Source organism: Drosophila suzukii, unplaced genomic scaffold (assembly GCF_043229965.1).
Source record: "Drosophila suzukii unplaced genomic scaffold, CBGP_Dsuzu_IsoJpt1.0 scf_29, whole genome shotgun sequence".
In the NCBI taxonomy this organism is placed as follows: domain Eukaryota; kingdom Metazoa; phylum Arthropoda; class Insecta; order Diptera; family Drosophilidae; genus Drosophila; species Drosophila suzukii.
This window is the reverse complement of record NW_027255916.1, coordinates 154,049-165,198: the sequence shown is the minus strand read 5'-3', so window position 1 is coordinate 165,198 and position 11,150 is coordinate 154,049. Positions and strand designations below refer to the sequence as shown.

The following is an 11,150-nucleotide window of genomic DNA, read 5'->3' as shown; positions in this document are numbered from 1 at the left end:
GGATTGCCAGTAGCCCAGAAGATGGTGTTCGGATGGATCGTCTCCGGCGCCTGTACGCAGGCTTGAGGCGTAGGCGGCTGGCCGAAGTTCCGTCTCCGTTATTTTTTGCAACGCTAGCGATTGCAAGGGGGGCGGAATGTTCAGGCCCACTGTCCGGCGAATCTGGACTGGTCCCGCTATCCAGCTGCACCAGCTGCACCGCTCTACCGCTCTCCCGCTCTCTCGCGCTCCCGCTCTCCTGCGCTGTTCCTAGCTCCCTCCATGAAGTCTCCGCTGCGCTTTGGAGCGCAGAGCGGAGCTTAGACTAAGTCAGTTCGATTTCTGAAGTTCAATTGAATAAACCGCGGTCGTACCCCCGCCTACTTTTTCCAAGTTAACTTTGTGCGTACTTCTTTCCGATCAAGGGGCAAATACGCGTTCGAGTGGTTTCTCCCCTACAGCTTCCGCAGCACCAGCAGCAAACCGCACCATCAGCAAGCCACCGAAGCCCAGCAAAGCGGCCCGCCGACGCCGCCAGTTTTCCCGCCGTCGCCTCCCACGCCATTCCACCAGCGCCACCACGGTACCCCGCTACCCCCCGGCGTACACTCACAACTACAAAGAGAAATGAATGGGTTAAAAATTGTTAGGAGAAACAAAAGAGGATTAGCTAATTTTGTAGGAACAGCTTACAAATATCTTTTTGGAACATTAGATAATAATGATAAAGAAGAATTAGAAGAAAAAATCAATGTAATAGCTCAAAACAGTGTACAGGTAAACGAACTAAATAATATAATCGATACAGTTAACAAAGGCATCGATATAATAAACAAGCATCTCGAATACAACGAAAACGAAAAAATTCTTGAATTATTGGTTTTTAATTTAGAACATTTCGCAGAATACATTGAAGACCTGGAAATGGGAATGCAGTTAGCAAGATTAGGAATACTCAATCCAAAGTTATTAAAACACGACTACTTGACAAACATTAATTCGTAGATACTTCTGAACATAAAAACCTCGACTTGGCTTAGGTCAGATTCAAACGAAATTTAAATTATATCCCACATACCCAGAGAAATAAAGAAACTTCCCGTATACGAAATATTACCTTATCCAGATGATAATAATAAAATATTACAAGATAACACCCAAAACAAATATTACGTATACAGAAATAGTTTGTATTACAAAGAAACAAAAAAACCTGTTACCAACACATGTCTTTTAGGTCTCGTTAATCAAACAGATACTAGTTGCAGGTACACAAAAACGCTCTTAACTACCCAAATTAATTATGTCGAACCAAATATCATAGTTACATGGAATTTGTCAAAAACTATACTAAATCAAAATTGTATTAAAAATGAAATTGTAATTGAAGGAAACAATATGATCAAAATACACAATTGCTCAATTGCAATTAACGATTTATCCATAAGCAATTATAATTCTGACTACACACAAAGCATATACACAAGAAATAATGTCACCAAATTAGACCCAATATCATACATACAGCAAAAGAAATATTGTTTGAACAAAATAAAGAAAACCAGATTTACAAAATAATTGTAATTGTAACACTGGGACTCTTAATATTAAGTATATCACTCTACCTACTTTATAAATTTAAGGAAATACCTAAAAGAATACTTATAAAATACAATAACAGAAAAGGTGACGACCCAACAATAGACTCACAAGAGTTACAAGAAATACCAAAACTATACCCCAAAATCACATAAATAACCATACGATTTTGTCTAAGTGATGGGGGAGTGACGTGTCTGCACTGCGATTTCTCAACGGCCACCAGTTGAAAGATCGAAACCGTTTACAAATAAACAGAATCGCCAATTTCGGCTTTGATTAAAAACGACACAGAAGCTCGAGATCCCGCATTGCAAACAAACAAAGAAAATTGATTAAGTCCGAACGTCAACAATGACGTAATTCAATAAACGTAAAAATCCAATAAGATCGCAAAATCCAATAAGACCGAATTATATAAACATAAACAAAGAAGTGGCGATCGCATCATCCACCTGCGATTGCGTCACCTAATGCACTAACAGTAAATTCTAAGACGCAAACCGAGGTTTCATTCTAACCAATTCTGTAACATACAATTAGTCTTTTTCCAACGTTCTAATAAAGAATAACCAACGAATATAAAAAATCTTCTAAAATTTTTATTCGGGCGAAGAACGACTCATGTAAATATATACTTTATAAGGTCGGAAACGTCTCCTTCACTGCGTTGCAAAATTCTGACTGAAACCATTACCCTCTTGCAATGGTATAAAAACGAATCGTTCGTCAATGTACATACACAAGTGCGAAGTACCAATTTAACAATACATGCATATGCTAACATATTTTAAGTGCTCGCTGAAATATAAAAAGACGCGCTGAAATATAAGAAGACAAAATATGTTTGCTGAAATCTGGAAAAACAAGAAATAAGAGAAATAGTTAATTTACCTTTGATTTAAGCGTGCTCTAAAAAATATGACTCTTTTTATTTCAACATAAAAGTGCATATGTTTCAATTTGATTTAATTTAGTTTTTATTATTTTATAGAGCCAATTATATCAGAGCAGGTACTTATTTTTAAATTGTTTAAATTTGAGTTTCGCTAATAGTTTTATGTGTTTTCTTTTAACAGCCAATTTTCTGATTATTTGGTGGAATTAAGACGAATTGTTGCACTTAAAAATTTCAATAACATTAGTAAATATTAACCAAACCTAATAATATTAACTAGGACTTGCAGAATCGCAAAAAAGGGAAGGATACACCCCCTTGCACTATATGAAAGACGTTTCCCTTTGTGCGACAAGTGAACAAAAAGTGCGCACCAAAAAAATAATTGATACATTTTACAGGCCTATTCTAAAAAAATTGTTCAGAATATGTTTTTTGGTGCATATACGTTTAAAAGCTGCAGTTAATGTTTCCTTATCTTCGTATTGCTTTCCTCCTTCGTACACCTTCCGCGTTAGCCAGCCCCAAACATTTTCAATTACGTTTAGATCTCGAGAATATGGTGGACAGGTCATGATATTAACGTTTTGACTCGAAATAATCGACTTTACTACTCGAGCGTTATGAATAGGAGAATTGTCTTGTTGAAAAATCCAAGGAATTGGTCCAAAGCAGGGGTCGGCAGAGGCCTATCTAGTGAGCATAGGGAAGTGTTCTGCCCATCCTCTGCTCGCTCACGTATAACGTAGACGTTCGTGTGACTTCGGCATGGGTCTTCGGGTCTTTTTTTTCTCAGCTTCGGCGCGCTTTTTCGTTGCTGCGGCAGAGGATATGTGTGTGCCGACCACTGGTCCAAAGAGATCATTTAATTTTAGAAATACGGACTCCAACAATGTTTTGAAGCGATCGCCGTTCAACTTCTGATCGATACAAATCAAGTCAATTGTTCCATAAAACGTGATGGCACCCCACAACAATTCTCCACCTTCTCGGCTGTGGTGGCGACTTGATTTTTAGACGCATTAGGTGTTCTGCATTTCTGATTGTACGCTGATTGTCGAATTTGATGCAATTCTAACAATTTTGCGTATTGCTTGTTTAGGTAGTGCTCTTTTTTTCCTTTGAAGTTCTTTCCATATTCCTCTGTAACTTTTAAATATCTATCAACAGTCCTGGAGCTGCGATTTACCTTTTTGGCAATGTTTCGATTGGACAGTCCTTGCGAGTGAAAAAAGTCTACTTTTTGACAGTCTAATAAGACCATAACACCAGCTTTTTCTAATATTTACTTTAAATATAGCTCTAAAACAATTTATTTGTTTATTTTTACATTTCTGATTGTACGCTGATTGTCGAATTTGATTGTCGAATTTGATGCAATTCTAACAATTTTGCGTATTGCTTGTTTAGGTAGTGCTCTTTTTTTCCTTTGAAGTTTTTTCCATATTCCTCTGTATCTTTTAAATATCTATCAACAGTCCTGGAGCTGCGATTTATCTTTTTGGCAATGTTTCGATTGGACAGTCCTTGCGAGTGAAAAAAGTCTACTTATTGACATTCTAATAAGACCATAACACCAGCTTTTTCTCATTTTTACTTTAAATATAGCTCTAAAATAATTTATTTGTTTATTTTTAATATTTTCTCAATACAAAAAACTGCACTTGCTTACGCAAGACAAAGAAATCTAAAGTGCGTCTATTTCAATGGCCAACCGAAAACACCCGTGATTGCCATAGAAATTTATGGAATCTTCGAATGTACAGTTCTTTTTTCGCAAATCAAGCAGCTGTGAGCACATATTTTTCGAACAAGATTCTAACTCTGATAAGATAAGCTTTTTGGACCATTAGAATAAGCATTATTATAAATAAAGCATTTTATTTAAAATAAAAGTTGGTGCGTCTAACATAAGACCAGTAGTGTAAGTGAATTTCTGGGTGCAGCTTACATGCGCAATTTGAATAAATGCGTACCAGAATGTGTTTAGCTGGTGCATACAAGCGCATTCCAACCCTTCAGTTCTGCAGTAGGGACGCGGTGACATGGCTCAAGGCTAAAAGCTTTTTTGTTTTTTTTTTGTGCCTAAAACGCTGTGCCGCTGTTGACGTCAGCAGAGAAGTCGGCGCAGTGTAGAAGACTGCCTACGAAAACGATCGTGCAACAAAGAGAGGCAGATATTCGGAGCTTCCCTCTCTTTCTTTGTCTTATAATCTGCCTGCACTCGGCGCTCTCAGAGACAGATTTCGGCAGTTCCGTTATTTCTTTTGAGTATCTCCTTTATGTTCGGCTAGAGACTAATGCGGAAAAGTTTTCGTTGCACAGCGACATGGCAATGCCCTAATATTTTAGGAGCATTATTGTATATCGAAAAAAACAACTAATATTGTTTTAATTAAGTAAATTATTTGATTATAGTAAAATTAAGTAAATTAAGTAAAACAGCACATCAGCGAACTTTGCCCTCCGCCCTCTCTGCCCCGGGAAATGGCCTCTAAAAACTCGGAACAGCCTTGTGAACATGGTGTTTCTCCCTCTGTGGTCTCTGGTGCTCTTGCATTCCAGATGAGCGCGACCAACGGTTGGCCAAGACCCTCTCAGCTTCGTTACATTCCTCCCTCAGTTGCTTCAAGTTGGTTAACCACATCGGATATATTATCCTCGATTTCCTGTCTCTTATGTTCACCTTAATTTTTCATATTAGTTCGTGGTCGGATATATTGATGTCAAACTGGACTCCGCATCGCCTACAAATACTCATCAACGCTCCCTCCTGGTCGTTGCTTCCGCTCGCGGAGTTCTCGTTGAAGCTCGATGTTAGAACGCAGCGTTTGGAACCGTTGTTGCAGCGCGTTCTTAAAATTTGGGCAATCCCTCAATCCCCTTGTGCATACGTGCATCCAAAACCACTCCTTGGCCTGACCATCTACCAAGCAGTGAAAAGATCGAAGGACCTCTTCCCAAGTATCTTGGTAAGCCATCTGTAAATGCTCTATCCGAGATATAAATTCAGCAATTGGCATTCCCCTAGGTACGCCATCGAACGATATACCCCATTTTCTAGGATGGTTCATCTCGGGTTTATAGTCCCTTCCGGCAGCTGGTACTCCTGGCCTAAACAAAGGCGGTGGTTGGCTATACTGATGCCAACCCGCCCATACCCTCGATGCTGCGCTGGATTATGCATTTTCGCATCGATTGATGGTCTAGGGGGAGGTTCCTGGATGTCGGCCGGTGCCTTCACGGTAGGGCGGACGGTTTGATTAATTTCCCTCATGAAGCTCATCATATCCTGTTGCATTTGTTCCTGGAAAGCAGGTAACTCAATGGACGCCGCTTTTCGCTAAGTTTAATGAGCTTGAAATAGGGCTAAACTAATGGCTGACTCTATTTCTTTATCCAAATGCACAGGACTCTTCCCTTCCTCATCGCTTGTAAGATTGTGTTGGTCGCCGCGGGAAACGCCGTCGCTGGTATTTTCTTCCACGCTCCCCACTGCTCCTGTCATATCCTCCGGGTGGAGGATCTCAAAGGCTGTGCTACCATCCATCATAAACCCCTGGGGAGGAGTGGTATCCTCTAGGTCTTGACTCACTTTCTGACTGGCCTGGGTACGTGTAGCTGGCGGAGTCATTATTTCGGCTCTGCTGTTCACAAAAACTCTAAACTTTTTCTAATTATACCCGTTACTAGTAGAGTAAATGGGTTTACTATATTCGTCGGAAAGTATGTAACAGGTAAACGGAAGCGTTTCTCACTCCATAAGGTAAATATGTATATTTTCTTGCTAGAAAAAAAAATGAAATGTTTTAGTCTCGTCAATATCTATCGAATGACCAAAAAAAAGGTTTGCCACGCCCACTCCAACGCCCACAAATCGCAAACACTGTAAAGCCCACAGTTTGCATGCTAAAAAGAAATTTTTGGCTGAATTGTATCAGTCCCGTCAACACCTATCGATTGACCCAAAAAAAGTTTGACAGGCTCACTTTAACGCCCATAACGCTTAAATGTCAGTCTCGATGACAACTTTCAAAAAAGAATAAAGAATTGAGAGAACTGAGAACCTGCTGTTGATGGCCGCGGAATACACCCTCTCATCCTTGAGCTGCGGGAACTTTGTGTGCAACTCCCTTTGCATTGGACACTCGGTCGATTACTCGTCACCTCACCCCATAATTATGCTCCACTCACTCATTTTCTTTCTTTGAACTTTAAATCGCAAATTCTTTATAATTAACATTAATTTCCTTCCATACTTTCCTAACCGGGGTACCACAGGGACGAATAAATAACACAAAGATAAATAATTATTAGTATAAATAAATAAATAAATAATGAAATAAATGTTTACATGAGGTAGATTAGTTTTAGGTAGATGTAGATATTTGTTGTTGGTTTTACGGGTACTTTGCAATTGGGGTTTTATTTACTTTAAAATTAATCTTAAAAATAAAAATCCTGGCTACACCCAGATGTGGGTAATAATCATAATGCAAATTTCAGGTTTATTCTCCGCATTTTTCAATTTTGATTCAATTTATTTTCCTCACAGACTCCCAGATTTCAAATTTGGCGCTTGAAGTTTGAAAATGTTCACTGGCGAGCCGTCTACTTTTTCTCAACTTCTAGATTGCTCTCTAGCCCTTTATTTGCCCTTCTTGTAGTCGGCTCAATTAGATTTTCGAGAGGGTTTTTCGAAATTTGAACCTATCTTGAGCCCACTATTCTACCAGTTCCGTTTAAACCAACACAACTCCGCAACCAGTTCCCCCTCCCAGGCTATCTATAGTATCTGCATCTGCTGCTTCTCTCTAACCCAGGTACGCGGCCGTTTGGTATGTTTTGCTTTAAAACATGTTTTTTTTTGGCAGTCCATAACTGATGGCACTATGTATTATGAGGGCTCAGCAGAACTGAATGGATCAGTGATCCTTCAGTAAGAGGTGGAAAAGACATCATCGATACATCAATGTTTTCCAAAACTTGGACTTGATGGGAAATTTCATCACTACTTGGGCAGTTAAACGAATCTTGGTACGCTAAACAAGTATTCTTACTTATTCAAATTTAATAGACTTAACAATATTATTATTATAGTTTTTTTTAACTGCATTGGTGTTGGCAGCGCTCTTAAGGGGAGAAGACGTTGAAAGAGCATAGCAGCAATGATAATTAATAAGTAAGATAAGAAAATAATCATATAATTCCAGACTAAGCCCTAGGATTATTGGAAGGTTAACAAAATAATTAAGACTTTTTTCGATTTTAAAATACTTTTATGCACTTACCACCTTAAATAACTTAATTTGTTCAATTTAAGCCCAGAAGCGTAGTAGACTTTTTTAAGCGTATAATTAAATTTGTATCCCATTATTGTACATTTTCCATTTTGCTTAAAGAAAAATAAATAATTATCACATCTGCATAGAGTCTTAATGTGTAATTATCAGTTCGTCACCTTACCCTACAAAATTTAAGAATAAACAAAAATATTGGTTTACCGAAAGAGCTATAATATTTAAAACCGCTAAATGTTTACTATCGAACTTTATCAGAAATGTGCTCAATAGATGTCAGCAAGTCAGCAAGCAGAACGTTGTATACCCTTGCAGTTATAATTATTAATTTTAATTCGAAATTCTGAAAAATACAAAAAATTATATTCTTAGTAGTATAAGATAATATGTCCGATAATATGATTCCGATAGTTCCTATGGCAGCTATATGATATAGTTGTCCGATTTTGATAAAAAAAATTCGAAATTCAGAACTAATAAAAAAATGTTATTTCCAAGCGTAGGAGTTTATATGTTAAATAACACCGAAGAACTCGGCTGAGGAACTTGTGAGATGGTTCCAAAGTCGCCTAGCTGGGGCAACCGAGCGGGTCGCAGGTTGCGGATAGCGGACGACCTCTCTCGAGGTCAACTGTGAATAAGCTGGTGGGATAAGTCAAACACGGTACCGTGGACGGAAACCCCAGTAAATAAACAGTCCCAGACAGCCAGCGGGTATTTTGCAACGAAGCAATACCGACGATGCGAGTTGTTCAGCCGCATCTAAATAGTTGCTTTACACAAACCCACTCCCAACACAACACCTACCCAACTCCCCTCCCAAACAACATCTCACTCCGGGCCGGACTACGGTGTAATACGGACCGTGCCAAGAGTCAGCCTGGCTGGGGGCCCGGATCAAAAATAGCCCAGTCTCAAACGGTGTGCTCAGGGACATGGCGACCCCCTGTTCTAACTATCGCCTTACCCGGGCATCGCGGATCTCTGCCCGGGCGGACCTTTCCCCTTCTCCGCAACTCGTGGGACCTAATTATGGATCAAAAAACAGAAGAAAACAAGACAAACAAGGAAGAACGCTATAGTCGAGTACCTCGACTATCAGATACCCGTTACTCAGCTAAATGGAGATATGCAAGCAGCAAAGCGAGATTAAAATGCGCCACCTACCGGCGGTAGACAGATTTAAGAGTTATGGGCGTTAGAGTGGGCGTGGCAAATTTATTTTTGGATAAATCGATAGGTATTGACGACACCAATACATTTCAGTTAAAATTTTTTATGTAGCATGCAAATTGTGGGCGTCACAGGTTTTCGCGGTTTGTGGGCGTTTAAGTGGGCGTGGCATACTTTTTTTTAGGTCAATCGATAGGTATTGATGAGAACAATACATTTCAGTTAAAATTTTTTATCTAGCATCAAAACTGTTGGAGTTACAGTTTTGGGCGGTTTGTGGGCGTTAGAGTGGGCGTGGCAGTCTACTGAAACAAACTTGCGCTGCGTAAGAAGCTCAGGAATCTGCACGCCAAATCTCAATAGCCTAGCTACCATAGTTTCCGAGATCTCAGCGTTCATCCGGACAGACGGACAGACGGACAGACGGACAGACAGACAGACGGACATGGCTAGATCGACTCGGCTAGTGATCCTGATCAAGAATATATATACTTTATGGGGTCGGAAACGCTTCCTTCTGCCTGTTACATACTTTCCGACGAATCTAGTATACCCTTTTACTCTACGAGTAACGGGTATAAAAACATAGAGACGGGTTCTCTTAAAAAACCCATGGATAAGACGATCACTGGTTCCACCTTCCATACCAGCACGGCCCAGAAAGGGCCGCATCCCAAACTGGGGATGATGGGGGGCAGAAAGCCAACCGCAAACGCCTCCGCGACGTGCGCATCTGCGCCGAAAGCAACGGTAGGCACTGCCAAGGCGCTCGGGCCACCCGCTGGTGCAAAATATACATACGCAGAAAGGCGGACTGCCGCCCAGACTCTGCGCTCACACACCAGGAGCACCGTTGCCACGCCTTCGCCTGAATGGCTAAAGAAGGTAGAGTGGGCAAGGAAGGTGCTCCCAAACTACGGGCAGGAAAAGCCCACTCAAGAGGCGACTCAGGCGAAAGGCAGCGATCCCTCGAACTACCCGGGCCATCGGCGAAGAGATCAAAGATCCAGCCATCGGTCTCTTTCGCCGAAATCACGAAGAATCGTGTATTACTCGGCCTAATTGACAGGGGAAATCCGGAGGGCAGGATCCCCAGAAACAAGTGGAAGGCAGTGGAGTCCCACCTTTCCCTCATTTGCCTGCGCATGGTACGAGAGAAGCCAGGCACCTCGCCCTGCTGCATGGACGCGGGCTGGTACCAGGGCAGCGTCAAGGTGGTAGCATGCGACAGTCAGCGGTCGGCTGATATGTACAAAGAGGCGACAAGCAAGCTCGGCGAGGTTTACGAAGGGGCGAACATCGTTGCGCTTGACCCCGAGCCAGGATCTGGCTTCCAGCAGCGATCAAGACGCCGGAGGACATCCTCTTCATGTTGCAAGAATGCAACCCGCACCTTCCCACGAAGGACTGGAAAGTCGTCAAGGTGGAGGAGCATGAAGGGGATGTCAACCAGGCGGTTTTGGTCCTGAACAAGGAGTCAGTAGCTCCGATCGAGACTGCTCGTGGAGTGCTGAACTTCGGGTTCAGTGCGATACACATCAAAGTGTGTAAGGGCGACTCCAACGCCGCTAGCAGCTCTGCCGGCAACCCAGCCGAGCAGGTGCTTGCTGAGGAGTTGGAGGCACCTGGTGGGCCGGAGGACGGCTACTCTACCGATTCGTCGCTGAGCAGAGAGATACGTGCGCTCGGACCGGCAATCGAGGACGTGGACCTCAGCGACACAGAGGAGGCCGACGTCACTGTGGTGGAGGTTGAAGCTGTAGATGTCACTAAGACTTCTACAAATAAACCTTTACCACAGTAAAGCAGCGTCTGCTGCACTTCTGCTTCGCCTGACAGAAGGTGGAGCCGACCTAGTCCTCGTACAGGAACCTTGGGTGGTAGGAGGCAAGGTCGCTGGACTAGGAACAAAGGAATACAAGCTTATGCTTGACCCCAAAGAAGGTAAAATTCGAACCTGCATATTAGCCAAAAGGCATCTTAGTATATTTCTACTTCGCAATTACAGCAACGGAGACAACACCGCAGTAAGCCTGGAGCTGCAGAGTGGCTCTATAAGGGTTCTATCGGCCTATTTGGCCTTTGAGAAGGAAAACCCCCCAGATGCGCTGGTCAGAGGACTAGCAGAGGAATGCGAAAAGCTCAAGTACGGATTGGTAACAGGCTGTGACGCCAACGCCCATCACACCCAGTGGGGTTGC

The 11,150-nt window shown here is 41.9% G+C and overlaps 1 protein-coding gene across 3 annotated transcripts; it reads left to right on the top strand.

The window, feature by feature from the left end:
• Positions 1–970: 970 nt before the first annotated feature.
• LOC136117791 (uncharacterized) lies at positions 971–11,150 on the top strand. Of its 3 annotated transcripts, none has more exons than XR_011605680.1 (5): positions 979–5,448; positions 5,508–5,794; positions 5,888–7,513; positions 7,577–10,893; positions 10,958–11,150. XR_011605680.1 is itself a non-coding variant. In XM_070999075.1 (4 exons), the coding sequence occupies exon 4, from the start codon at positions 10,319–10,321 to the stop codon at positions 10,751–10,753; it is 435 nt and encodes a 144-aa protein (XP_070855176.1). In that variant the 5' UTR covers positions 971–5,448; positions 5,508–5,794; positions 5,888–7,513; positions 7,577–10,318; the 3' UTR covers positions 10,754–11,150. The 3 variants fall into 3 exon arrangements, 1 of the variants encoding a protein (XP_070855176.1); XR_011605679.1 differs by lacking the exon at positions 10,958–11,150 and having other exon boundaries at positions 1,887–5,448; positions 5,888–7,299; positions 7,351–7,513; positions 7,577–8,139; XM_070999075.1 differs by having other exon boundaries at positions 971–5,448; positions 7,577–11,150.

What these genes read in the sequence shown, in the direction of transcription:
- LOC136117791 (XM_070999075.1), top strand. Translation starts at nt 10,319, where the DNA reads ATGTTGCAAGAATGCAACCCGCACCTTCCCACGAAGGACTGGAAAGTC.